At 39.8% G+C, this 26,777-nt stretch overlaps 2 protein-coding genes across 2 annotated transcripts; one reads left to right on the top strand and one right to left on the bottom strand.

Annotated features, from left to right (window-relative positions):
- Positions 1–4,719: 4,719 nt before the first annotated feature.
- On the top strand, positions 4,720–26,197 carry SAAL1 (serum amyloid A like 1). Its single transcript, XM_063437627.1, has 13 exons — positions 4,720–4,779; positions 13,323–13,492; positions 14,857–14,970; positions 16,249–16,332; positions 16,424–16,503; positions 17,163–17,222; positions 18,056–18,171; positions 18,729–18,912; positions 19,813–19,895; positions 20,106–20,294; positions 22,508–22,704; positions 23,830–23,922; positions 25,564–26,197. Exons 1-13 carry the CDS (start codon positions 4,776–4,778, stop codon positions 25,648–25,650), a joined length of 1,461 nt encoding a protein of 486 aa, XP_063293697.1. The 5' UTR covers positions 4,720–4,775; the 3' UTR covers positions 25,651–26,197.
- Positions 6,077–10,844, bottom strand: LOC134579490 (uncharacterized). Its single transcript, XM_063438795.1, has 4 exons — positions 10,782–10,844; positions 9,692–9,818; positions 7,439–8,764; positions 6,077–6,206 (listed from the first exon to the last, which is right to left on the bottom strand). Exons 2-3 carry the CDS (start codon positions 9,792–9,794, stop codon positions 7,452–7,454), a joined length of 1,416 nt encoding a protein of 471 aa, XP_063294865.1. The 5' UTR covers positions 9,795–9,818; positions 10,782–10,844; the 3' UTR covers positions 6,077–6,206; positions 7,439–7,451.
- Positions 26,198–26,777: the final 580 nt, after the last annotated feature.

Here is a 26,777-nt window from a genome sequence, read left to right as displayed (position 1 = left end):
GTGTGAATACAGTTTGCATGGTGTGAGTGCTTTTTGCAGGGTGTTAGTGCAGATTACAGACTGTGAATGCTGTTTGTGGGGTGTTAGTGCAGATTGCAGAGTGCAACTGCTGCTTGCAGGGCGTGAATGCTGTTTGCATGGTGTTAATGCAGAGAGCTAGGTGTGAATACTGTTGGCAAGTGTGAATCCTGCTTGCAGGGTGTGAATGCTGTTTGCAGGGTGTGAATTCTGCTGGCAGGGTGTGAATGCTGTATGTGGGGTGTTAGTGCAGAGGGATGGATGTGAATGCTGTTTGCAGGATGTGAATGCTGTTTGCAAGGTGTGAATGCTATTTGCAGAGGATGAATACTGTTTGCTGCGTGTCAATGCTGTTTGGAGGGTGTTAGTGCAGATTGCAGGGTGTGAATGCTGTCTGCATAGTGTGGATTCAGTTTGCAGGGTGTGAATGCTGTTTGCAGGGTGTGAATGTTGTTTGTAGGGTGTGAATGCAATTTGCAAGGTATTAGTGGAGATTGCAGGGTGTGAATGCTGTTTGCAGAGTGTGACTACTGTTTGCTGAGTGTGAATGCTGTTTGCAGGGTGTGAATGCTGTTAGCAGGGTGTAAATGCTGTTAGCAGGGTGTAAATGCTATTTGCAGGGTGTTAGGGAGATTGCAGGGTGTGAATGCTGTTTGCATAATGTGAATAGTGTTTACTGAGTGTGAATGCTGTTTGCAGGGTGTGAACAGGGCCGCCATCAGGGTGTGACGGCCCATGTGTAGCGGCGGAACTGCCGCCAGTGCAGCTGCACTGGGGCCCGCATGCTGATAGGCCCCATCGGGTGGCTCATGTACTTAGGACCACCCAATCGGCCATATATCTTCAGGGGCCCGGTCAGTGCTGCGGCCGTGGAAATGCATGACTTGGCCTCTTTACAAATGTCAGCCGCAACTAGTGCTGGGAGGAAATGATGAACGGTCACTTCCTACCACCTCACTCCGTGCTGGAGGGAGGAGAGACAGAGCGGCAGCCGTGAAGAGGGAGAGCCAGACTGACTACCATCAACCCCAGCCACCCTCCTGCACTGAAAAGGTAGGAAACAGGAGTGTGTGTGTGTGTCAGTATTTGTGTGCCAGTATGTATGTGTGTGTGTCAGTATGTATGTGTGTCAGCATGTATGTGTCAGTATGTATGTGTGTCAATATGTATGTGTGTGTGTGTGTGTGTGTCAGTATGTATGTGTGTCAGCATGTATGTGTCAGTATATATGTGTGTGTGTGTCAGTATGTATGTGTGTGCGTGTCAGTATGTATGTGTGTGTGTGTGTGTCAGTATGTATGTGTGTCAGTATGTATGTGTGTCAGTATATATGTGTGTGTGTGTCAGTATGTATGTGTGTGTGTTTCAGTATGTGTGTGTGTGCCGGTATGTATGTGTGTGTCAGTATGTACGTGTGTGTGTCAGTATGTGTGTCAGTATGTATGTGTGTGCATGTCAATGTGTGTCAGTATGTATGTGTGTGTGTGTGTGTCAGTATGTATGTGTGTCAGTATGTATGTGTGTCTGTATATATATATGTGTGTGTGTCAGTATGTATGTTTGTCCGAATGAATATGTGTGTGTGTGTGTGTGTCAGTATATATGTGTGTGTGTGTGTGTCAGTATGTATGTGTGTCAGTATGTATGTGTGTCAGTATATATGTTTGTGTGTCAGTATGTATGTGTGTGCAACACAATAAATTCTCCAGGCACTCAAGGTGTTCACGCCGCAGGCAATTTTAATAGAACAAAAGGAGCAGCAACGTTTTTGTCCAAGGAAGGAGAGACAAGACAAAATAATAATAAGGTATAAACAAAAATAAGCAAAAAAAGGGACCACTTCTGGTCAAATGGAATGCAAGAAGGCGTTTCCTGTTCTATGTGCTCCTTTCCTTATGCGTTCCATAGAACAGGAAACGCCTTCTTGCATTTTTTTTTTGCTTATTTTTGTTTATACCTTATTATTATTTTTTTCTTGTCTCTCCTTCCTTGGACACACATAGGTAACCTACTAATGGATTATTGTATTTATGTATATCTTGTGTAATTTGCATGATTTGTATTATTTATTAATGTAAATGAGATTTGTGTAAGTTTATTATTTGTTGACCACTTTTAACTGTTTGATATATACACTTATGTTTGCCTTGTGGTGTTAGCTTGACCTCTTAGCAGGTCAAAACGTTGCTGCTCCTTTTGTTCCATTGAAACTGCCTTCAGCTTAAACACCTTGAGTGCCTGGAGAATTTATTGTGTTGCCTTATCGTTGTGGGATTGCTAGTCCTGCTCCGGAGCACTGGGTGGCTGCTGGGATTGAGTGTGTCTCCTATTATCATTATTGCAATATAGTGTGTATGTGTGTGTCAGTATGTATGTGTGTCTATGTCAGTATGTGTGTCAGTATGTATGCGTGTATATGTATGTCAGTATGTATGTGTATGTCAGTATGTGTGTATGTATGTATGTCAGTATGTATGTGTATGTCAGTATGTGTGTGTATGTATGTATGTCAGTATATATGTGTGTTTATATGTCAGTGTCTGTATATATGTCAGTATGTATGTGTGTGTCAGTATGTGTGTGTATGTATGTCAGTATGTATGTATGCTATTTTTTATTATTTTTATTATTATTATTATTATTATTTATATAGCGCCAACAAATTCTGTTGAACTTTTATCAGTATGCTTGTATGTGTATGTGTGTCTGTATGTATGTCAGTATGTATATGTGTGTGTGCCTGTGTGTATGTTAGTATGTGTCTCTCTTGATAAAGTAATTTAGGTATACTCTATTCTATAAATTGTTGAGTCCTGCATATTCAATGCAATAAACTGATTTAGAGATACTCTATTCTATAAATTATTGAGTCTGGGATACAGAATGCAACAAACTGATTTAGGGATACTCTATTCTATAAATTATTGAGTCTGGGATACAGAATGCAATAAACTGAATTAGGGATACTCTATTCTATAAATCATTGAGTCTGGGATACAGAATGCAATAAACTGATTTAGAGATACTCTATTCTATAAATTATGGAGTCTGGGATACAGAATGCAATAAACTGTATTAGGGATACTCTATTCTATATATATAAATCATTGAGTCTGGGATACAGAATGCAATAAACTGTATTAGGGATACTCTATTCTATAAATTATTGAGTCTGGGATACAGAATGCAATAAACTGATTTAGAGATACTCTATTCTATAAATTATGGAGTCTGGGATACAGAATGCAATAAACTGAATTAGGTATACTGTATTCTATAAATTATCGAGTCTGGGATACAGAATGCAATAAACTGAATTAGGGATACTCTATTCTATAAATCATTGAGTCTGGGATACAGAATGCAATAAACTGATTTAGAGATACTCTATTCTATAAATTATTGAGTCTGGGATACAGAATGCAATAAACTGATTTAGAGATACTCTATTCTATAAATCATTGAGTCTGGGATACAGAATGCAATAAACTGTATTAGGGATACTCTATTCTATAAATTATTGAGTCTGGGATACAGAATGCAATAAACTGATTTAGAGATACTCTATTCTATAAATTATGGAGTCTGGGATACAGAATGCAATAAACTGAATTAGGTATACTGTATTCTATAAATTATTGAGTCTGGGATACAGAATGCAATAAACTGATTTAGAGATACTCTATTCTATAAATTATGGAGTCTGGGATACAGAATGCAATAAACTGAATTAGGTATACTGTATTCTATAAATTATCGAGTCTGGGATACAGAATGCAATAAACTGAATTAGGGATACTCTATTCTATAAATCATTGAGTCTGGGATACAGAATGCAATAAACTGATTTAGAGATACTCTATTCTATAAATTATGGAGTCTGGGATACAGAATGCAATAAACTGAATTAGGTATACTGTATTCTATAAATTATCGAGTCTGGGATACAGAATGCAATAAACTGAATTAGGGATACTCTATTCTATAAATTATGGAGTCTGGGATACAGAATGCAATAAACTGAATTAGGTATACTGTATTCTATAAATTATCGAGTCTGGGATACAGAATGCAATAAACTGAATTAGGGATACTCTATTCTATAAATCATTGAGTCTGGGATACAGAATGCAATAAACTGATTTAGAGATACTCTATTCTATAAATTATGGAGTCTGGGATACAGAATGCAATAAACTGTATTAGGGATACTCTATTCTATAAATTATTGAGTCTGGGATACACAGTGCAATAAACTGTATTAGGGATACTCTATTCTATAAATTATTGAGTCTGGGATACACAGTGCAATAAACTGTATTAGGGATACTCTATTCTATAAATTATGGAGTCTGGGATACAGAATGCAATAAACTGGTTTAGGGATTCTCTGTAAATTGGGCCAGGGATATCGAACACATTTGGCTCCATTGAACCATAAGATCTATCAGTCATGTTGTTTTTAATGGAATTAGGTAGATGTTTGACATAAACAGTGATTTGCTGTCAGTAAACTCCACCGCTTTTTGTTTATTGCTAAACAGATATTGTAAGAGCATAGCACTGGTCACACTGTATCCATCTACACACTCTGAACATTCTGCACTGGGAGCGCGCTCACGATGGGGGTGACGTTTTCTGACCTGCTCAGGCACCCGTACAGCCGCTTTGACAGGGGGCGGGGCGAGGTATTAGTATCCACTAGGCTCTGCAGGTCACGTGTTGAAGCCGCTGGATGACGTCACGGCCTGGCAGCAATGGGTAAGGAGCAGGGAGCTGGGAGATGGTCAGTTTCAGGGGCCACAACCTGCACCCGGCCCAATACAGGGCAGGACAATATAGGCAATTATCCCCCAGCTGCTGGGTAATATACAGGGCTGGGGTATTATGGGACTTGTAGTTCTGGAAAACCCAGAGCATTATGGGAGTTGTAGTTCTGGAAAAGCTGGAGCTCTGCCTGTCTGCCTGTGTTATTATTAGTATTATTTTTTTTTATACTATACTGAGAGCTAACTGTATCACTGCCATGCATGGGGACTGCAACCCAGCAACTCAGACTGCGTGCAGACTGAGCATCATGGGAAATGCAGTTCTTAAACTATTGGAGTGCATTATATAACAGGGAACCTCAGGAACTAGCAAAACTTTATTTACCTGCCATTAAAAACAGTTGGGGCTTGTTTGAACACATTTTATAATTTTTATAAAAGTGATAGTACAATCCTATTGGTGTCAGTGTAAAGCTGGTTGGCGCTTTATTAATAATAATAATAATAATAATGATGCTGTTTAGGGTAAGAGGTTGGTTTGATAGGTCTGCTATGTTTTTTTGGACACACACCGTGTTATTTACCACGGTATTTACCACGGTGTGCGTTATCTCAAATTCACCGTGTAGTCAAATCTTGGACCCAAGTACAGTAGTCGAATTGGGAAAAATTCTCATGTTGGCGCCTGCTTTCAGCTTGGTTTAAATTCAGTGTACATTTTTAGCAAGTCACACTTTACCGTGTTTTTCCCTAAACTATGAACTGGAGCAAATTAAAATGTAAAATTCAGGCTAAAATTGCCAAACTGTTACAGTCAATGGTTCGTTCTGAGAATCTGTGCACATAAGCTGTGTTTGCATAACTTTTTTTAAATTAAGATTCTTCAATATATATATATATTTTGTGATGGTAACCCTTGTTATTAGCGTACCTTGTAATATAGCTCCATTCACCGAGGGACCTCTCCCTCCCACCCCTCACGCAACCTGGGATCGGGGGTGGGAGGGAGAGGGGACCTGCAGTGCCAGGAAAATGGTTTGTTTTTCTGGCACTGGAGTGTCCCTTTAAGTCTTTATTGTATATTTATTTCAGAAAAATGCCTTGCTGCAAAAATCACACTGCCAACCTGTAATTAATAATACAAAAGCCATAGAATAGTTTGCCAGGTATAATTTTTATTTCCTTCCAAGTAGTGTTTATGAATCATATGGGTTTGCATGCATTATACGTTCAACATTGTTTTATGATGTATAAAATATTATTAAGCTATTTTTACTAAACGATGATGTTTTAAAGAACTCATTTATGAATCCACGTGATAGTTGGTCAAATATTTCTGTGACGGACCGTATTCTTTTTTTGACTTCTTCTCCGCTTTTATTTTTCAATGAAATACACAGTATGTCTCAACTGCCTTGCCTGTAACAATTCAAATTAAATGTGTTTGGTTAATTTCTACAAATAACTCATCGCCATCTCCATCTCATTTGCATAAAACCAACTAGATATGAAACTAATTTTAATGTTTCCAGTCTTTGTTTAAAGTCTCTCAAAGACTTAAATTCTGCAATTATTAGTGTGATCTTAAAGGGACACTGTAGGCACACAGACCACTTCAGCTAATTGAAGTGGTCTGTGTGCAGTGTCCCTTTTGCACCTAGTGCGTTAATGTAAAACATTACAGTTCCAGAGAAACAGTGACAGTCCACTAGAGCACTTCATGAATTGAAACTGACTTTTGGTCAGCTCTGCATGAGGACACTCACGTCCGATTTTTCCCTATACGAAAGTATTGATTCAATGCTTTCCTATGGGGAGGTCTAATGCGCGCGTGGCATTAGTACCCTCTCGTCGGAGGTGGGCGGGGCGTCGACTCAGCACAGAGGGACATCGGCTCTGGGATCAGGTAAGAAAATAAAGGGGGTTTAACCCTTTATTTACCTGGGTGGCGCGATGGAGGGGGAGCTATAGTGCAAGGAATACAGCTTTTGTATTCCTTGCACTGTAGTATCCCTTTAAGCTAGCTCCATGACTCTCCTGTAGTAGTCTGTTCTCTTGTTACAGGGGAAAAACAGGAACAAACCGCAGAAGCCACACATAGAGATATGGACACAGGTCTTCAGGAAGTAAAAGGCCTTTATTCACATACCGATCGGGTCTCAGATGAACTCCTGTTCCAAAAATATCTGAGAGCGCAATACATTGTTCGCAGGACTTTTGTTAACAGCATATCCCCTCCCATACAGTATAACCCCTCCTATATTCCTCAGACCAATCAGCACACAGGATATTCAGGATCTCCTCATATGGCAGACCACATGGCTTGTTGAAGACAAAGGAATTTTCTATCCACTTCCACACATGCTCAGTATACTGATGACTCAATCAACTGTTTGTAACCAGATACTAATTAGCATATGCCATGTGGAGATTTCGGCCTACTAAATTTTGACCATGCTGGATTCCCATCACACTCTTACAGTTTTGGAGAGGGTACCAAGCATAAATCCCTTTGACATTACTTTTAGTCTATTTGTAGATTTTTAGGAGGTGTGTGTGTGTGTTTTTTTTTTTTTTTTTTTTAAAGCCAGTGTTGCGGTCTCTAATGCTAATTATGTGAGTTATTTTTGTTTTCACATGTTGGTTCTTACCTCAGAAAGCCTTCTAGAGAATCTTTTCTATTCCACGATTTTCATCTCTTTCTGGTCTCAACCCTAGCCCTAAGGAGCCTAGCTGCAGCAGACGTCCATATAGACTGTCCTCGAAGTTTCCTTTTCCACAGGATCTTCCCAACATTATTCCTTTACTTAATGGGCCAGACTGATGGAGATATTTTGAGAGAGTGTCCAGAAATCCTCCTCCTCCCCAGTATCCTTTTGGCATCAGCCCTTGATCTAAAGAACCAAACTGCGGCAAGAGTCTTGAGAACTTGTCCTGGAACTCTCCTTGTAAACCATCTTTATTTCCCCTGTATCGATCTGACATCAACCTCTGCCATAGGGATCCAGGCTGTTGAAGAGACCCAGACAGACTGTCCTGGAACCCTCTGTTTCCCCAGTAACTTTCTGACATCAGTCCTTGGCCTAATAAGTCAAGCTGTGGTTGACGTCTTGGGAGCCTGTCCTGGAACCCTCCTTGTAAACCATCTCCTCCTCCTCCCCAGTATCTATCTGACATCAACCTCTGCAATTGGGATCCAGGTTGTTGAAGAGACCTAGAAAGGATGTTCTGTAACAATTTATTTATCAAGTATCCTACTGATGTCACTCCTTGACTCAATGGATCAAACTGTGGCAGATGTCTTTGGAGCTTTTCATGAATCCCTTGTTGTAAATCACCACCTTTTCCCCAGTATCCTCCTGACATCGATCCTAGCCCTAAGGAGCTAAGCAGTCGTTGATATCTTAAGAGCTTGTCCAAGAACTCTCGTTGGTAACCATCTCCTTCTAACCGGTATCTTGCTGACACTGGTCCTTGGCCTAATGGGTCAAACTTTGATAGATATTTTGGAAGTCTGTCCTGGAGCCCTTGTTGTAAATCACCACCTTTTCCCCAGTATCCTCCTGACATCGATCCTAGCCCTAAGGAACTAAGCAGTCTTTGACGTCTTAAGATCCTGTCCAAGAACTCTTGTTGGTAACCATCTCCTTCTTCCCAGTATCTTCCTGACACTGGTCCTTGGCCTAATGGGTCAAACTGTGGCTGATGTCTTGAGAGTCTGTCCTGAATCCTTCCTTGGTAACCTTCTCCCCCGTAACGACCTGAAACCAGTCTTTGACCTAATGGATGAGCATGTTGCAAATATTTTAAGACTGTGTCCCAGTACCATCCTTGTAAACCACCTGACATTAGTTTTCCTGACATTAGTCCTTGATCCAAGGAGGCGCATATATTTTCTTGTTCTAATGCACGGCATCTACAATCTTGCCCGCATAAACATACCCTTTGACCTTGACGTTCAAATCCATCTATGCTCCCTAAAAAAAAGAAATGACATCAGAATAAATTATTATTTTTTAATTGCGTTGAAGTGAAAACCGAATTGTACAATTTATACTAAACATCCAGCAATTTCAGCAAGTGCATATATTGTGCAGTTTGTTTTTCAATTCACTACAATTTAGTGTTTTCTGAGTAAGTCTGTCAGTGTAAATTTTAAAGGGCTAATCACCGCACCATGACCACTTCAGTGATTTGAGTTGGTCATGGTGCCAAGAAATGCTGCACAAAGAACATTAACCCCTTAAGGACCAAACTTCTGGAATAAAAGGGAATCATGACATGTCACACATATCATGTGTCCTTAAGAACTTTGCTGCTTAAGGTGTTACTCTCTCAACAAGAGTTGGACTTGCTAAAGTTAATTCCTTGCATAAAAGGCTGTCATCAGCACATTTAACATGCTTGTGACAAACGACCAATGGCAACTCCTGCCAGCCATTGGGACGTTGCTGCCCCACCAACAACGGGCAGGAGCATCACTGAAGGCGTATCGGGCAGCATGGTGGAATTGCCCTTTCCTGCCTTTCTGCCACAATATTTTATTAAAACACTGTTTTTGTTGGAGTAACTCTTTAAAGTGTTTTAAAAAAAAAAAAAAAAAAAACTAGCTCTACTGTGCGAGTGGCTGCCAGGGAAGGTATGGCTAGGGCTGCATTGGTCAAAAATGATTTAACTCCTAAATGGCATAGCATTGCACAGCAAGACTACAGAGGCATAATACACCAAAACCATTTCATTAAGCTAACGTTGTTTTGATGCTCAGAGTGCCCTTTTCAGATCTTTGAGTAATCTATGTTGTTAAGTTGCAAGTCTATAATGGACCTCTCCGAATCATTCTATTAGAAGACCCTCCCCTCCCCAATGTGTCCATATTACAGATGTGATGTTTATTTTGCACCAACCTTGTGCATCGTTGCTCGACCTGTCCAACCCAAGAGATAGGTGACCACTAACGCTAGCTGTCAGGACCAACGACAGCAGATGTATGTATAGAGAGACCTTCATTGTTAGTCGATCACAGGAAGATTGCTGCAATGAGAAAACACTTACAAAGGCTTTGTAGTCAAATCTTGAGGTCTAATAATCCATAGCATCTAGACCAGGCATAGGCAACAATTCTTTTCAAAAGGTATGAGACTTCTGCAACTTGCACAGCGTGCATTTATGTCCAAAAATATTGTTGGTCTAGAGATCAACAATAGTTTTGGACATAAATGCACGCTGTGCAAGTTGCAGAAACCTCATACACTTTTTAAAAAAAATTGTTAATGGCATATTTCAATGGCCTTTACACGCACAGCAATGTGGTCATCTGTCTGCAATAAAGGGGCCACCAGACTGGGAATTGGGTTAAAAGCACTTTAACAAAAAGTGTTGTGGATTTTTCAGGATGAATACAAATTTTTATATTTTATACCAAAAATTTTGAATAAAGTTGAATTGTTTTTTTTTTGTTTTGTCTATGTATTTATTTTGAAAGTTTGATATATATATATATATATATATATATATATTTTGCATATTTTTGGGTTGGAAAAGCTTGAGTAGATAAGAGGAACAGCTGACCCTCAAATGAGCCCCAATATGACCCCTTTCAGCTAATGAATGAGTGTCTGTCTGTACATCAGTATTTGCACAGAATTGTCAATTCAAAGTCAGCCCGTAATGCTACCTTCGGACTGCCTGATTATGCCCATTACTCTGCCGGAGGTGGAGCTATGCCTCCGTTAGCAGACGGATTAAGCTCGGTATGTACAGATTTTCACAGCGAAACACTGCACATACAGACTCCAGGCACCATGACCACTTCTTGTCACTGCAGTGGTCATAGTGATTGGAGTAACATTTTGACCAACCTGTGAAAATGCCTCCGTTACTCAATTCAGTCAAGGTAATAATAGGTTTATTTTAAACAGAAATAGGAAAAATTCCCTGTCTTTGTCTTCGTTCTATTATATCTTTAGTTGGTACAGAAGTATTGTTTGCACTCACCGTGTCTGCATATGATGTGAGTATGGTGGCTGGCTTATGAAGAGTTTTATAGCTGCGGTGAAAGGAGTGTTAGACTGGTGTCCCAGTCTTGAGATTATTTTTTCTTTTCTTTTTTTATTGTGGCCGTGACCTTTTCATATGTGTTTTTTGTTTTTTTGCTTTTCTTTTCCTTGCCAAAGCCAAGGTATCCATAAGGTATTGAGTGAAGCATTAACCACTTCTTAAAGCTTTTATTTTTTTTATCATGTGTAGATTTTTTTTTTTTTAAATTCCTTATTTTGTTCGTGCATAGGTTTAACAGTTGGATTTGCACTGCCACAATAGCTGGTGCAACCAAGTTGGTATTCACGCTTAATCATATGGCATTAAAGACATCACACTTTTTTTTTTTTTTAACGTAGTTATGTAAACAGGATAATATTTTTAAGCTTATAAAAATAAAGGAGAACAGTAGTTTGGTTCACAGATGTGTTTCACCCAGTAGTCACATTAAGATTAGCAGTCAGGCTAGTACATTGCATTACAAAACATGGCTAACCACTCCTATCTTTATGTCTAATTGTACAGTGTTATGCCTTCAATACAGTATGTCTGGTCTATGCTATTATATTTAATTGTGCCACGCTGGGCGAAAAAAGGAAACAAGGGGCTGTCTGAATCAGGATTAAACTGATATTACGCTGAATACAGGAGTCCACCGCTTGGTGAGTGAGACATGTAAATGCCTCCTTGAGTTCTTGCCCTTTCATCTGATTACTGATTTACCGGGTGCTTGCTGGGTTGTTGGGTGTATATTCCCAGTGGAAAGGCATGTGTTGCGTAGGTGTTCTGGCAGTTCACCCGCGTAGCTGGTGCTATTTTGTGGAGGTAGGCTTTTCAAAGTCCCCAGTCTCTGCACCCTAGCTGGGCCCCAATTGGCTGCAGGTTTTTACCTTCAGGGTGTTGGGCCTTGGGTGCTTAGTTGTACCTCGGCTCCAGGGCCTCCGCCTTGCAGGTAGTCGGGTTTTCCGGAGCCTCAGTTTTCTTTGCGTCAGGGGGGGCGAGGTGGTTTGAGGTGTGCAAGTCACTGATATCAGTGCCTCCGAGGTGTGTACATGCTTTTGTCTCGCTTCTATTTTCACCCAGAATTAAGCAAGTATTTCATCCAGCTTACTCAGGGTCGAGGCAAAGAGGGTGTCGGCTGTGGGAGCCGCGTGGGACTCTCGCGTGCAGTAGCTTTTTGCCCCGCTATGGAGGAGTGGTGTGTGTGGTCTCCTAGGACCGGGATGACCCCCCCCGGTCCAGAGGGGGGTAAGCGGGGGAGTGCTGCGAGGTGCAAGATGTGGCGTCTGTAGAGCAGCCGTCCCTCCGACGCCAGCCAGGCTTGTGGGCCTCAAGAGGCCGGGGTCCAGTGCACCAGGTCAGGACAGCATCGAGATTGGTACCATTCGGGTCTCCAGAGTCCCCCGAGTGCTCCCAAGCTGGTTTTGCGGTGGTATGGCTGAGGTAGCATGCGGCAGAAGGCTTAGTTTGCAGGCTTTGGTCAGGAGCTCGCCCTGCATGCGTCCGCTCAGCCTGCCAGTCAGGCCCCGCCCCCACGTGTAGTTTTTTTTATTGTAGAAATTATTTTTTTTCCTTCCCACAACTGTAGATTTTTTTATTTTTGAAACCTGGTCGTATCAGCATAATTTACTTTTTGGGAGGAACATTCCTATCTGTTCCGTGGGAAAGAGTAATGCTGTTGTAGGAACGATCGTTCATATCATCCGTGTTTTTGGGGGGGTGGGAGTTTACCTTTATTTTTTAATTCTTTATTTTTGGGCATAGATTTCTTACATCAGTGTCATCATATTCAGCAACAACATAACTAAAAAAACAAAAAAAAATTCTCACATTTCGGTTGTTGGCCCAGAAGGTGCATCTGCTATGAACTGTATCTGCTGCAGAACGCATCAGAATGTATATTGCACAGCATTCCATTACCTACCCTCTGTCAAGTCGCCAGCAATCTCCCTCTAGTCTAGAGTCTAGGCAACCTTCGGCACTCCAGATGTTGTGGACTACATCCCTCATAAAGCTCTTACACCCATAATGTTAGCATAGCATCATGTGAGATGTAGTCCAAAACATCTGGAGTTCCGAAGGTTGCCTATGCCTGGTCTAGACTGTAAGCTTTCCAACCTGGGCTCTCTATAACTTCTGTTTCATTATGTATCAATGCAAATACTTAGTGTGATGTTTCACTGTATGCGTCTACGTGTATGCAATATTTGTGTTTTTTGTAGAGCCATGTGGAATTGTGTGTTTTTATATACACGTTCCATAGTTTACTAAGAGGTGTATGTCCACAAAAGATGAATTTTCGGTACCTGTTAAATAAACGTTTCTTTAGACTTGGCTAAACTGGTAGGAGCTGCCTTATTACTGTGTATTGAACCCTAAAACTTACTGCCAGTGGCTTACACTCTTCAATGAATGTTTGCCAATTCTCCTTGCATTGTGACCTTCCATAGTGTGAAGTATGAGTCCCATTGTGTTTTCATTAATTTTCTTGTGGTTTAGAGCAAGGCAAGAAGAATTCAAGTGACGCGTCCCCTGACCCTTCCCTTGATTACTTGGACCGCAATCCGTCGCCACCGCCCAGTGATGACGAAACTCCCACTGCAGACTCCATTGGGACCACAGTGTTCAGCAAGCACTGGCTGTTTAGCACCCTAACTAAACTCGTCAAGGTAGAGGGGAACATCATATCTGTATGGGTGTTTACAGAATACGTCTTGGGATATGACCTTATTGTAGCTTGATTTTTCTTTCTTTCAAAATCTGACTCTGTTTTATCTGTTTATACGATGCATCTTTTTTTCAAAGTTATTTACATTTTCCAGTCTATTTGACCAACCTCACGGTCATGTGAGTAATCCACTCTCATAGATGCAAGAAAATCCCTCATATTCACCAACAACTCCATAAACATACAGTTAGACCTTCGCTTACACACATATATGCACATATATTAAAGAGACACCAGACACCATAACCATTTCACTGTCGGAGTGGTTATGATGCTAGGATACGTTCCCTGCAGAGACCGCTTTCCCTACTCCCTTCCACTCACAAGCAATGTATTCCGACATTTCCCGATGACACCGTTAGGGTGTCATGAGGACTCGTGTTAGGGGAACAGGGAATGTTGTATTTTGCTTTAGATAATCCCAGACAATCCACTTACATCACAGATACTGCTGCAGTCTTAAATTAATTTGTCTGTGTATCCGGGGAGCCAGTCAGTGGAGATCATTCCATTTGCTCTGACTGGCAGAAATACCATTTTTTTAGGAAGTAAAGCCCATTTTTTGTGTTGCCATGTCTACCTGGTACTGTGGATTTGTTAGACTATGTGTTGAGTACTTTACGTTTTACAAGATGTATTTTCAAGGCCGTTTAAGCCCTTCTTTCCAATTCTGAATCCATCACTGATGTTCCAGAGCAGGTTAACCAGATCACATGCTATTAGGAAGTGAATCCCATAACTTTAAACAGTCTCTGAAGTTACTCAACGTTAAATAAAAAAATGGGACACCAAAACATATAGCCAGTTTTTCCTGCATATTATCAATGCTGACTATTATAGTAGGATCTAGGTTTGCATTGGTAAAATCTCTTGGCGCTGTCTAACCAATACCTTGTAGTACGGCAAAGCATTGGCACTGAGAACACAAAGACTGGGCAAAAGCTTAATATGTTGACATCTGTGTAGTACTCACTTAGCTCACTTGCCATCTGTTTGGTCTATGTTTTGACTACCTTTAGACTTGATGAGCGCCTACCTTTGTGCAACAATACATTTAAAAAAAAAACGTACATGCTAAAATCGAATAGTTTGTTCTAAAGTTATCTCACACGCAGGTCTGAATGGAATTTTACTTCACTTGTGCAATTACAGAAGGCACATACGTTACCAGACTTATGCCACCACAAGGATAGCCTAGAACTCTAGAACCTATGTGCCGGGCATATCTCTGTTAGACCTACAGCTCCAGACACTCTGACGTGATATTTCTTTATGAATACATTGCGAACATCCACTCTCTTTTAGTTTGTAGAAAGTGATCAGAAAACCAAGAATGAAGAAGGAGAGGATGTGCCGTTAGAGCTGGATGAAGAGTTGGAAGATGAAGTTTGCAAACTGTGGGACATGTCTATGAATGAGGTAAGGTGTGATTCGGAATGACCAGTGACTGTTATACTTTAAAATTTAAATTGTGTTTGCAGCTTTGAACCCTGGAGAAACCTACATCTACAATCTATTGTTATGATAATCTCACAACTGACGGTGCTACTTTAAGCATTGTAAGTCCACCCCCTCCAATTTAGACTCTATCAATACTTACAGCCTCCATAGCACGCCAGTAACCAACCTCATGCTGATGAGTTGCATTAACAATGAAACAGCTGTCCATCAGTGGTTCACTGGCTTTGCTCCTCTCCAAGGAATCCATGTATAAAGTGCAATTATGAGGCAAAATCTTTCTCTTTGTTGAGCTCATTTGCATATGCCTACCCAGAATCCCTTGCAGTAGTGAGAGCACTGTTAAAGTGAGATTTCTGTGTGGCTTGACTGGTGTGTGTATTTGTGTTTAGCAATGTTTTAACTAAATACCTGCAACAAAAGGGAGAGACCTAAGCAGCATTTGTCTGCAGTCTGAGATGTTTCTCTCAAAGTAGAGCCGGCAAGTGATAACTCAGAATTTATTTGATATAATCCCCTTTTGTATAAAGGTCATATATTCCTGATCCATAAAATAATAGAGGGTTTATGAAGTTCTGATAACTCAAAGATATGGTATCTTTCAGAGAGGATTAACCTTTGTATCGTTGGTGTGCCAAAATCTGCACACATTAAATTAATTAAATTATTAAAAGCAATTTGCTTATTTTCCAATGCAAAGTGCCAAGGGCTCAGAGCCCCTCCAAAACCCCACTATATGACAATCCAAAATACTGTCACACTGGAAAGACTCCCTGCTTTGGTTCACAATCATACTACATTTTTCCAGGAAAGTTGGAATCACAAACTGGTTAAATTGCTCCTTCAGTTGTTTCCACCTCTTTCATGCTGCTATTTCTCTCCCTACTTTCTTGTAGTTTATCTCCATAGTCTTTCTCCACTTCTAATTGTATAAAATATTTATCTTTTTCCTTCCTCATTTCTGTGTTCTGTTGGTAACCAAGCACCTTACACTACGACTAGACCCCTTCACTGGTAGTTAAATGTCCATTTTTACTTTTGTGATGTGTGCCTGTGAGCAGGCACCTTTTGGCACTGAACAAGTTGGAAGGCTTTTTAGTCCTTTCCTGACCCCTTAATGTCCCTCTGAGCCCCGCATAGCCGGGCATACAGCGTATGTATGTAATATATTGAACCCTCTTTCCTGGAAGACTGATACATACCAGAATGTGTGTGTTTTCTGTTTTTAATTTTTTGTAGGAAGTGGCTCTATTTCTCAAGGAGTTTGAGGGGCCTGAACTTCTTGTTGGGATTATTAAGAAGTCCAAAAGTAAACGGCTCACAGTAAGTGAAAGTTTATGTACTTTTTATTTTATTTTTGAAATTGATCTCTTATAATTATCATTTCTGACTGTCTTTTGTTCTTGATTTTAAGGAAATTTGTATGGGTATTTTGGCGAACATGAGCTGCTTTCAAGAGACGCGTGAGTGTATGACTGAGAATGACGGCTTGGGGTAATCATTGTTTTTATTTGTATCTCAATCTTATTGTGTAATAGTTTTTTTTTTTTATAGATCCATATAGTGGGATAGACCATAATTTTGCATATTGATCCAATTACTTAATTGCATTATTCCACAATATACATCCAGATTTTACCAAAACTTAATGTGCGATACTGTTAGCAGACACCATTTGGAAATGTAACAACCTAAATCAGGACCTGTACCTTTCTGCTTTTTGTGCCAATAAATAGTTGGGCTCTGAATGAATCTATGGCCAGTTTTTAGAATGGCGCTCTTTCACGTAACTATTTCCCTCATCAGCATGATGCAGGCATTGATTTACTAACATTTCTCTGACTGTCTCAGGCTAAGCAATCTTAAAAGAAACCTTGCTGAAGAGCCCACAATAGGTTGAGGTTTTTTTGAAAAAAATTTTTTTTTTTTAAATTATTTTTAATTCTAAAACGTGTGTACATGCAGCAGTTTGAACGTAAACTTGTTGACTGAGAAGTCTTGGGGTACAAAGTTCAGTTTAGCTGTACTCATAAAATTTTATGTAAAAAAAAAAAAAAACGTAATGTCAAACCTGTGAGGAACCATTTTATTGAAGGAATATCAAGGATGCTGAACCAGTTCAAAAAATGAATCTTAAATTCTGTGTTTTTCAGAGAATTGGTGCTCCTACTACTGGCTGATCCAGACCCTCCAACGTTAATCGAAACTAGCAGGTGTTGTTATTGTATAGTGCTAAGATAACGTGCTGACATATTGTATAGAACTGGGACAACGTGTTGACATTCTAAATTAATTATGATATGGGATATGTAATTCAACACTCACTTTTAATGTAGCTTCTTTCATGGCTTTGTTTGCTTTTTGTTGCTTGTGCACTGCTGCTGTACAGACTTTTTTTTTTTAACAAAAAAAAAGCAAGTCCGTAAAAGTTACTTTGGACTTGTACCACCAGGACAGATGTTGAGTAATTAGCAGATTGTCAATGCTACAGTAATGAATTGCTCCTTAAAGGGACACAATATGTTGAAAAAGGTTTTTATGCCTTTATAGATAATGCATTAAGAATGCAAAAATAAACCTCCACTAAGTCATAAGTAGTAAAAAAATAAATATAATAATAATAATAAAAAAAAAAGTACTGTCAAGGTTTGTGAAGCTAATGCATTTATGTAGGCAAGATGCAGCAGGTGATGGCTCCTCCAACACCTGGAAAAGATTCCACTAATCAGGATGACACATGGAACTAATGGCCGCTATATCACAGCTATGCTTGCGATGTTGTAAATTGGGCTGGCAAAGGGCACTATTATAGCTACAGCTAGTTTTACAAATCCCTGCAGTTTTAAATCCCGGTGTTCAGAGTCGCAGAGATAGCAGACCTCTTTGTGTGTAATGGGCACAGACCGGTATGACTGTAAACCTGTGGAGTTTTCAACAGTGCTCAGTTGTGTGAATTTTTATAGTTTTAATATATTGATAGTAGCTGAAACATAATGAACACACCGTATGCTCTAATGATGACCAAGGAACTTTATCTCCATTTCAGGTTTTTACTCACTTGTTTATCGCACAGCGATGTAGCAAATACTTGGCTGGAGAGATTAAACGAGGAACTCTGGGTGCGAAAAAACATCTATTTCATTATGAGCAGCTCCACCAATGGTACGCACTGCTTTATGTCTTCTTTCTATCCCGATCTACTTGTCCTGTCTTACATCTGAACCCATCCTTGCTATCTTTAGTTCAGTTTGGTAAAGAATATTAATACATTGCAGTCCTTCATCCATGGTTGAAAAAAGGAGTTGCGTAATAACTTCTACACCCCAGAATGTTCTTGGATACTATTCTCATCCAAACTATGACCCAGAAACACAGCCATTGGGCATTGAAGGATGGGGAGATACCAGAATGTCCCACAACTAGGAAGGGTAGGGAATAACAGGAGGTAGACCCTCCAGGTTTAATCCTAGGGGATCTACCCTTTTCAATTATTTGAAACCCCTAGTAACATACTATTCTAGCCAAATACTTGCAATATCACTTTTTAATGTACATTTGTAGTATATTGTATTCATATTTTAGTTGCGAAGGGTGTTATTCCAATAACTATAGCACTACAAGCCAATCTTCCAAACACAAAGCAGCCATAATTCGTAAAGAAATGTTTATTATTTGCTTGTAAAATCAGAAAGGTAACCTCGGGTGTCCTCCTCTCTCAGTTGATCTCCTGGTTAAAGTCGGTGAGCTGGTTGAGAAGTTGTTTGATTTAGATTCGGGAATGGTTTTCGAGTGGGTGGAAGCCGATTCTGAAGATTCCGTTAAAGATGATGAGAATTCAGAGGAAGAAAATCCCCCAGCTCTGCAACTTGTACCCTCTGTGTTGGAAGCGGCAAAACAGCTAAGGTGAGTTGACCAAGGAGTAACTGAATTAAAAGGTGCCTCTGTCAGTTCCTATTAATTGCTAACAACATGCCTGTACTCTGTTTCTGACACTTTGCATTTGTGTCATTCACTGTGTGATATGCATTTTGCATCTCTGGCAAATCTCCACAACAGAAAAGCAGCATGGTAAGGGGAATGCATGAATGGCTTACTGGGTCAGCCAGGAGCCAGTGTAAGTGAGAGACTCCTTATGTTTGAATGTAGGTATCTACAACCAACATTAGGAATCACTCTCTTGTTAAAATTACAGGTGGATTGCTTTTTGTCCTGAGTCATGCACATCGCTTGCAATTTGGAAACTGACTTCTAGATAAAGGGAATGAAAAATGCTTAAAGTATTTTTATTGAAGCAGAAGTAGCAATGAATGTGTGTACTCTGAGTGAACGGTATTCAGAATATAACAGAAGGGATATTAGTAAATAACTAGTCCTAACTCTTGTGTATAGTATAAATGACAGGGGCTAGAGCGGAATGCAATGTATACATTTCAGAAATGTTGACGTACAAGTCAATCTGCTTGAGTGCAATTTTCAGACTAGTCAAGTGGGAGGGTTGTGGAGGGGTATTAGGGTGGCACGAGGTAGCATGGAATGAAAAGAAGGGTTGCAGAGGGGTATTGGGGTGGCACAAGGTAGCATGAGATGAAATTAAAGGTTGTGGAGTGGTAGTAGAGGGGTTATAGATCAAGAAATGTGTATAACTTTTGTCAGGTCAGTCTTACACCATGAGATCGCCGAATTGGATCTGAGAATTGGTGTCCTCATGTGTTTACATTGGTTGATGTGTATTCTACAGTATTAATATGTGAATTCTGTTGGTTGACATAGATTCATATTATTATACTGATCCTGTTATTACAGATTTCAGAGCACTGAAGGCCTTGATGTCTACCTGCACATACTACAGCTGATGACTACGGTAAATCATGGCTTTGAAGCTATTGGTAGGTTTTTCCTTTTTATTTTTATATAGATTATTATGGGGTAAATTGATAAAAGCAATTTTGCCCTTTCATAATAGATAAACGGATACTTGCATTAATTTTTACTCCATTTCGGTCCCCAGTTATTGAAGTAAAATAGTTTTTGTTGTTTTCTGTTTGCAATATCTTTATTTTATACTTTTTGTCTCTTCTTTCTTTTCTTCTTTCCAGTAAAACCACCTGACTGTGGACAGAGCGTCTGGGAATTTTTGTATGATCTCACAAGCCATGAACTATGCCAACCAAATGATCCCCCTCTCTTAATACAGGAGCAGAAAACCTTACTGTCTTCTCTCTTCGCAGTCATGCAATCGATGTTTACTTGCTACAAGGATAAAGACTACCTAAAGATCGGAAAAAGCAAGTATTTGTTGTTGTTCTAAATGGGACACCTTTAGAAACCCCTTGTTGCCCTGTCCTGAATGGAGTTTTTATTATCTCCAACAGGCTCTTTTCCTAGGAATATTTCTATAAAGCTTCCTTTGTAGAATGATTCTCTTAAATCAAACTTGCTGTTTGTGACTTCTATGATTTATTCTAGACAAGTTACTCCGTTATCTTAAACTCGTCCTCTACAAATAGTCCCTCTTGATTTATATCTTTGAAATTGTTTCCTAAACCATAGTTTTCAGGGCAATTCCTATGCACGTGTCCGTGTTAATGTATGAATTTGTAAAAGGCTGGATTTTGGAAAACTGCACTGGCTGCCCACAGGGTGGCGCTGTAGTGGTGTAGATAATTAGCTTATTGGCCAGCACTTGGTGTAGATTGAGTTTTACCTTAAACTTAAGTGCAGAGTCAGGTATTTTCAAACATTCACTGTTTGAAATTGTATGTGTCTTTTCTCACCCAAAAAGAATCCAGGTTTTGGGTTCTAAAATGTAAAGAAGCAATGTAGTACTAGTTTGTGAAACCAGGACAAGGCAGTTTATATATATATATATATATATATATATATATATATTTTTTTTTTTATAATTCTTTATTTTTGTTGTGCAGGTTTATATCCATAAGAACGACATAGACATATTGAAGTTATCACACTTAGTAGATCCGTTAGTAAATGTGTAAATTTGGCAACAGCACAATTTTTGTAAATTAGAACAAGAGAAGATAGACAAGAGTGAGATGCTGAGCAATAAGCTTAGTTGAGTAGTTGCAGGAACGTTAAAGATTATATCTAAGCATTTAAAACATATTGGGCTAAGAACTTGGATCTACTCAGCATGTTGTAATTCCGCCCCAGGGACCCCAGCGCTTATGCTCGAGGTATGGGAAACCTCACATCAATAACAAAAGGTAGACTGTATTGAAATCTGGACTGATGAAGTAAAGAGAAATCATATGAGGAATATACATGAGAAATAAAAATGCAAACTCCGAGGGCACAAACACAAGCAGTATTAAGATTCTCACTTAAACCGATTTCCTCCAATGGCGCTGGACCGTCCGTTCGTGGGTTGGCTGCCCGTGTGCACCTGAACCCCCGTGTCAGCAGGGTTTGTAGACAGGCTGTGTGGTCATGTCCGTGTGTGTCCGGCAGGGGTCTTTCCTTCTGTGTGAGATTTTTCTGGGCTATTGCCCGAGCAGAGCAGCACGGACCATGACCAACAGGCTTGTAGCTTCTGTAGTACCATCCGTCTCCGTTGATCACGGGCCCCTTTTTCTGTAGAAGTTGACAATTCCCGCCATTTTCTGGGAGGTGAGTACTGTAGAGGCTGGTCTTGGGTTTCTTGCCCACTCGGCAGTTGTAGGTAGCGGGGTATTTTGTGCCAGATGTAATTAAGGGTCTGATATAGGGTGCAAGGCTTCCCAGTCCAGTCTCCTTTGCCGTCAGCGTGACATAAGGCGTCGGCTATTTTAGGGAGAGGGGGTCAATCGGCAAACTAGGTCATTAGTTGCAGGAGGGCCCCTGAGGCGAGGACCGGGTTGACCTCAGGTCAGGAGGGGGGGGAGGGGGGGGGACGAGGCCAGTACCACTACACTGAAGGTTCGGCTTGTCCAACCCACTCACTACCCGAGTAGGCCTCAGCTACCATGAAGTTATTGAACCCTTTAAGGGGCCAAAATCTGCAAAGAAAATGTAGCTTCGGTTCCAGCCCTGCTTTTTCCAGGCTGTCTCTAGGCGGGTTAACCTCCTAATTTCAGTGTAAATGCCTAGTGTTTGCAGGAATTGATAGTCTGTGCGACCATTCAGCATGGTGGTCCGGCCCTGCCCCCTGGACAAGGCGGTTTCTTGTATAGATTGTTCAGGGACAATACAAAAGTATAATCTTCTTTCTGTTGCAAAGATAGTGGAGGGATTCTCTTTTTTTTTTTTCTTTTCTGTAATTTGCAGATTCACAGCCTCTTGTTCCTCTGTCTGACAAGCACAATATCTTGTCATGTTATTTCCTATAAGGTTGCACCAGGACATGTTTTTTTACTTAGATGGATAATGTGTTTAATGTGCTGTATTTTTTAATTCCCTGACACCTGCAAAGAGCTATTTAGGAAACAAAAACTACTTTTAATATTTTTAGATTTATTTATTTTTCCTCCACTAACTTTACTTATTTTTAATTCCATTATAGATCTGCCATTGATTAGTCGTGTAATGCAAGTATTGGACCACGTACAAGTTTATGATGATAATTTATTTGATCAGAACGCAAAGAAGAAGTCAGACTATGATGCTACTAATCAAGCCCTTGAGAAAGATCTGCCATTCAGTATACTTAAGGACGTTTGCTTGGAATTCCTCACACAAATGCTTTTCGCACTAACTAAGGTGACCAATGCACGTAATTTGATCAAAGTAAAATTGCTTTTCCTCCCCCAAAAGTGTGTGTGTGTATGTATGTGTATGTATATGTATGTATATATTATAATTTTAAAATGTACAGTGCTTTATTATACCCTAATGCCAGGCAGGATTGGAGTAATGTAAAGAAGCTTGGCTGGGTTCTCACTGGCTCTTTCCACCCTGGATCCAGCTCCCAGTGCTCATAACTTTCATCCAAAGAGTATAGCAGTAATTATCACCACTATCGCAAATCCCTCCCACACATGAGCCGTGGCTGAATGCTGGGAAGTTATCTGTTTGTTGCAGGCACAGTCACAGAAATTATACAAACCGTAAACTCCTCCCCTGTGCCTGAGAGATCATTGAGTCAGGAGCTGTACAAACTCAATTATCTCCAGGTACAAAAAAAAACACCACACAATTTGAAAACACCCCAAAATCCATGGAAACCCCACAAGAGTCATATCCTCTGATAGCCCCGATCTGAGTGACCAACATATCCAAAAATTACTCCGATCAGTTCGGATTTGTGTGACAGGGAAACCAAAGGAACAAAGTCTTCTAACAGGTCTTTTACATGGCCCATAGTCCTTGGGCAAGAGGCTAGCCAGCAGGCTCCATCAAGAGCTTGTGGCAGAGGCATCTTTGCAACAGTATTTTCTTGCAATGTTTTTAGTGTTGCATGCAAACTTTAGCAGGACATAAGTTGCAATGGCCTTTAGTAAACATAGACCCGTGTAATGGATTCTATAACTGCACCTGCTTTTATAAATGGACTGCCATAATAATGCACTTTGGCTGTCTACATTCTTCAAGTTGCACTTATGATCCAATATCAAAGAATCTGTGGGCTACCCTCAAAAGTGTAGCACACAAATTTTGGTTGTTCAAAAGTAATGGGTATAACACTTAAAAAGTAAAATCTGAAACTTTAATGTATGACTGGTTTTCAAGCATTGTGATCCCAGATTCCGTGCCTCCTAATTGTGTGCATCTTTGTCTTGTCTGTTGATATTTCCCATTCTGAAGAAATCCTCTGGTATTTTCTCTAAATACATTGTTGTGCCATAACCATGTATGTAACTTTTTTTTTTTTTAATTAATTTTCAGGAGGATATAAAGGAGTGTTTCCAACAAGGCTATCTCAATGAGCATATATGCCGTAAGGCACTGGGGCATGTACTGCCCATGTATCAATCTTATGTAAGTATTGAAGGCCATCTGTGGTCACAATGTTAAACTTTATTGGCCAGAGCCATTGTGACCTCCCCCTGGTTTTACTGAGCGCAAAGTGGATTACAATCTGTTAATCTGTGGACTGGCTAATTGATGATTTCCTAATGTCTTTCTCCTATAGATATCTAAATATATAGCTTCTAGATGGAGCCAGTGATCTATGGGAAATGCTTGCTTTTCAGATTGCGTTTGTAGTAGGAAAGGGTGTAGAACTTTATTTAACTAGTTATGGGCCTAGTATGATATCATCTGCAAAGAGTCTTCTTAAAGGCACTGAAACAAAATAAAGAGGGATAATAAAGTCTTTCCAGGTGCTATCTGCATTTGTCTAGAAAAGAAAACACACACACGGCTCACTATGCCACATTTAACACATTGTCTGAGGGCCGATCATTGTAAATTCAGAATGTTCTACCCACTTGTGCCAGGAACACACACGTCACCCGCTGTACACATATCATCAAACTCTGGCTATGACTTAAACAAAAACGGTGATGGCAGGTAGAAAATGTTATTTATTAAATATGTATGTATGTATGCACCATAACCATTGCTGCTCGGTATACTAGCTATGGTGCAGTGTCTTGACCTTGGACGGCTGTGGGAGCATAGAGTGCTCCTTTTATTCCTTGTCTGTGTCTGAGGTTTGTTTCCTGAACCTGAATTGTATGTTTTAGGTGTATTGAGTATTTGCTGTGATTAATTAAATTTTCTACATTTAAAGGGACAAAACAGCAGATTTTCACCAGGTGTATGGACACTAAACTTTTTTTAAAATTTTTTTATTTATCTATTTACATATTATAATAACGTGTCTGCAACACTGATGTAGTTGTTTTGAGGACTCTTGGTGAATTCCAAGCGGAGTATTTTCAGTATTACCATAACTACTCAGCACGTATGACTATCCACCTCTTAATTTTCTTTAGAATGATCAGCTTTCTGTAAATCATGGAGTCAGGAGGTCTGTGGTTAATAGGGTGGCTATATATTGGGTAGGGTAACCACAGTAGCACTTGAAGTAGATGCAATTACTTTCTATTTCATCAAATTATAGTAAACTATACTAATGGTGTTTTTTTTTTTAATTTTTATTTTGTTTATATATAAACAAGCATACCATTAAATTGGGTGATAGTAACAACCCCTGGATGTTGGGCTAAGTAAGGTAACATCCCCAGGAAACCAGAGTAATCTGAATGTACCTTTCCTGGTTAAATACTTTGTTATTATTATATTAATATGGATCTGGTACCTTGCTTATTGGGCGTTCTTTCCCTGCTGAGAATAGGGTTCCTACAAGAGAACGCCTCTTTGACCAGTGTGTTCTTTTGTAGCATTTTTAAAGTGAAGCAGGCAGACTGACAAATAATCAATTTCTCCTCTTTTGCTGAGGTCACCTTCTTAAAACTTTATTCTACTTATGTGAAAATATAGGACACAGAGCATCATGTGGAATAGACTTTTTTTATATTGGTTTGCCAAAAAAATATATATATGGTGTGCTCCTTTTGACAATAAGAAAAAAAAATGATATATATATATATCTATATCTTTTAGATTTTTTTTTTTTCATTTCTTTTACCACTTACTTTCTTGTTTTTGCAGATCAGTGATTTCCTTACAGTCCTGAGTGAAGTTGATCAGAACTTGTCGAACGTGCTCCAGAAACTGATGCCACCGCCTAGACGTTAGTGGCATACCAGCTTTATTCCATTACCCGCAAGCCACGGCATCTTCCATCCCACCTCGGTGCTGTTCTACTTTTCAGTTTTGGTTGACTTTTGGGATTTTTTTATTTATTCGTCTAGTTTTTTGCTTCTAGATACTTAAACAAAACCCATGAAATCTGCCACTAGAAAAGAAACGGACAAAAACATGCTCCTTTTTATAAGGCACAAGGACCATTCCAGTGGAATCATTGCATCAGATGCAAGACCGTACAGCAGTATTCACTCTGATTGTAGTCTGATTCTAAACCTTTACACAAGGTTTCTAAACAAGATGTCACTTGATGCTTAGACTGCCCCTGATACAGGACAATATCGCTAGGATACATTTAAAGCCGATACATTGAAGCACATACTTAATTGCCACTGCAACACTCGTGGGAAAAAACTGTGGCAATAGCTTAAACTTCGTTTGGAAAGACGCACAGTAAAACACTGAATTACTAAATATATTTGGGTTCCTTTTTGTATCTTGTTATTTTGAAAAGAATATAGTTTTTGTATGTCTACGATGACTTGTTTGACTGTGTGACTTTTTAAAAAAATAAGATTTACTAAACATATGTATGACGTAGCTCCTGTACTCAGAGTACCTAGGACAAGTCCGCTTCCTCGCTGCCAGAGGGGACTCTGAAGCACTTCAGACCCAGTCGCCGAAGCTTCTACCCAAACTCTTCCACCCAACCAGGCTGCAGCTCTATTCTCCCAGGCAGGCATTGTCCCGTCTGCCTGTAATGTGATTTTGCTCTTGCCTTGATAATGGCGTTTATGGCTCTCAGGCCTCTCTCTCTTTTTTTTTACTTCTCCCGGGCTCCAGAGACCAACCAGCCAGCCAACAGGTCCGAAGACTTTGTTGCTCCTATCCCTGAACAAATCCACGCAGGAAACACCGTTCCAAAAGAAACTAACATGCAAAGTTTATTTTTACTTGGGACTAGCCCATATGTTCATTACATCAAACTTGCTGTGAGAAACTTAATTAAATACAAATACCGTATATACTCGAGTATAAGCCGACCCGAATATAAGCCGAGGCCCCTAATTTTACCCCCAAAAACTGGGAAAACGTATTGACTCGAGTATAAGACTAGG

The sequence above is a fragment of the Pelobates fuscus genome, chromosome 12, assembly GCF_036172605.1.
Source record: "Pelobates fuscus isolate aPelFus1 chromosome 12, aPelFus1.pri, whole genome shotgun sequence".
Lineage (NCBI taxonomy): Eukaryota > Metazoa > Chordata > Amphibia > Anura > Pelobatidae > Pelobates > Pelobates fuscus.
Note: the sequence above shows the minus strand (reverse complement) of the source record. Positions and strands in the feature narration are given on the sequence as shown.

Bases quoted from the DNA above. Each gene is read 5' to 3' on its own strand.
- SAAL1 (XM_063437627.1), top strand. The intron at 18,913-19,812 runs GTGAGTTGACCA...CTGTTATTACAG, and splicing joins GAAGCGGCAAAACAGCTAAG to ATTTCAGAGCACTGAAGGCC. The intron at 20,295-22,507 runs GCAAGTATTTGT...ATTCCATTATAG, and splicing joins CTACCTAAAGATCGGAAAAA to ATCTGCCATTGATTAGTCGT.
- LOC134579490 (XM_063438795.1), bottom strand. From the start codon at position 9,794: ATGAAGGTCTCTCTATACATACATCTGCTGTCGTTGGTCCTGACAGCT. The intron at 8,765-9,691 runs GTTGGTGCAAAA...TCTTTTTTTTAG, and splicing joins GTCGAGCAACGATGCACAAG to GGAGCATAGATGGATTTGAA.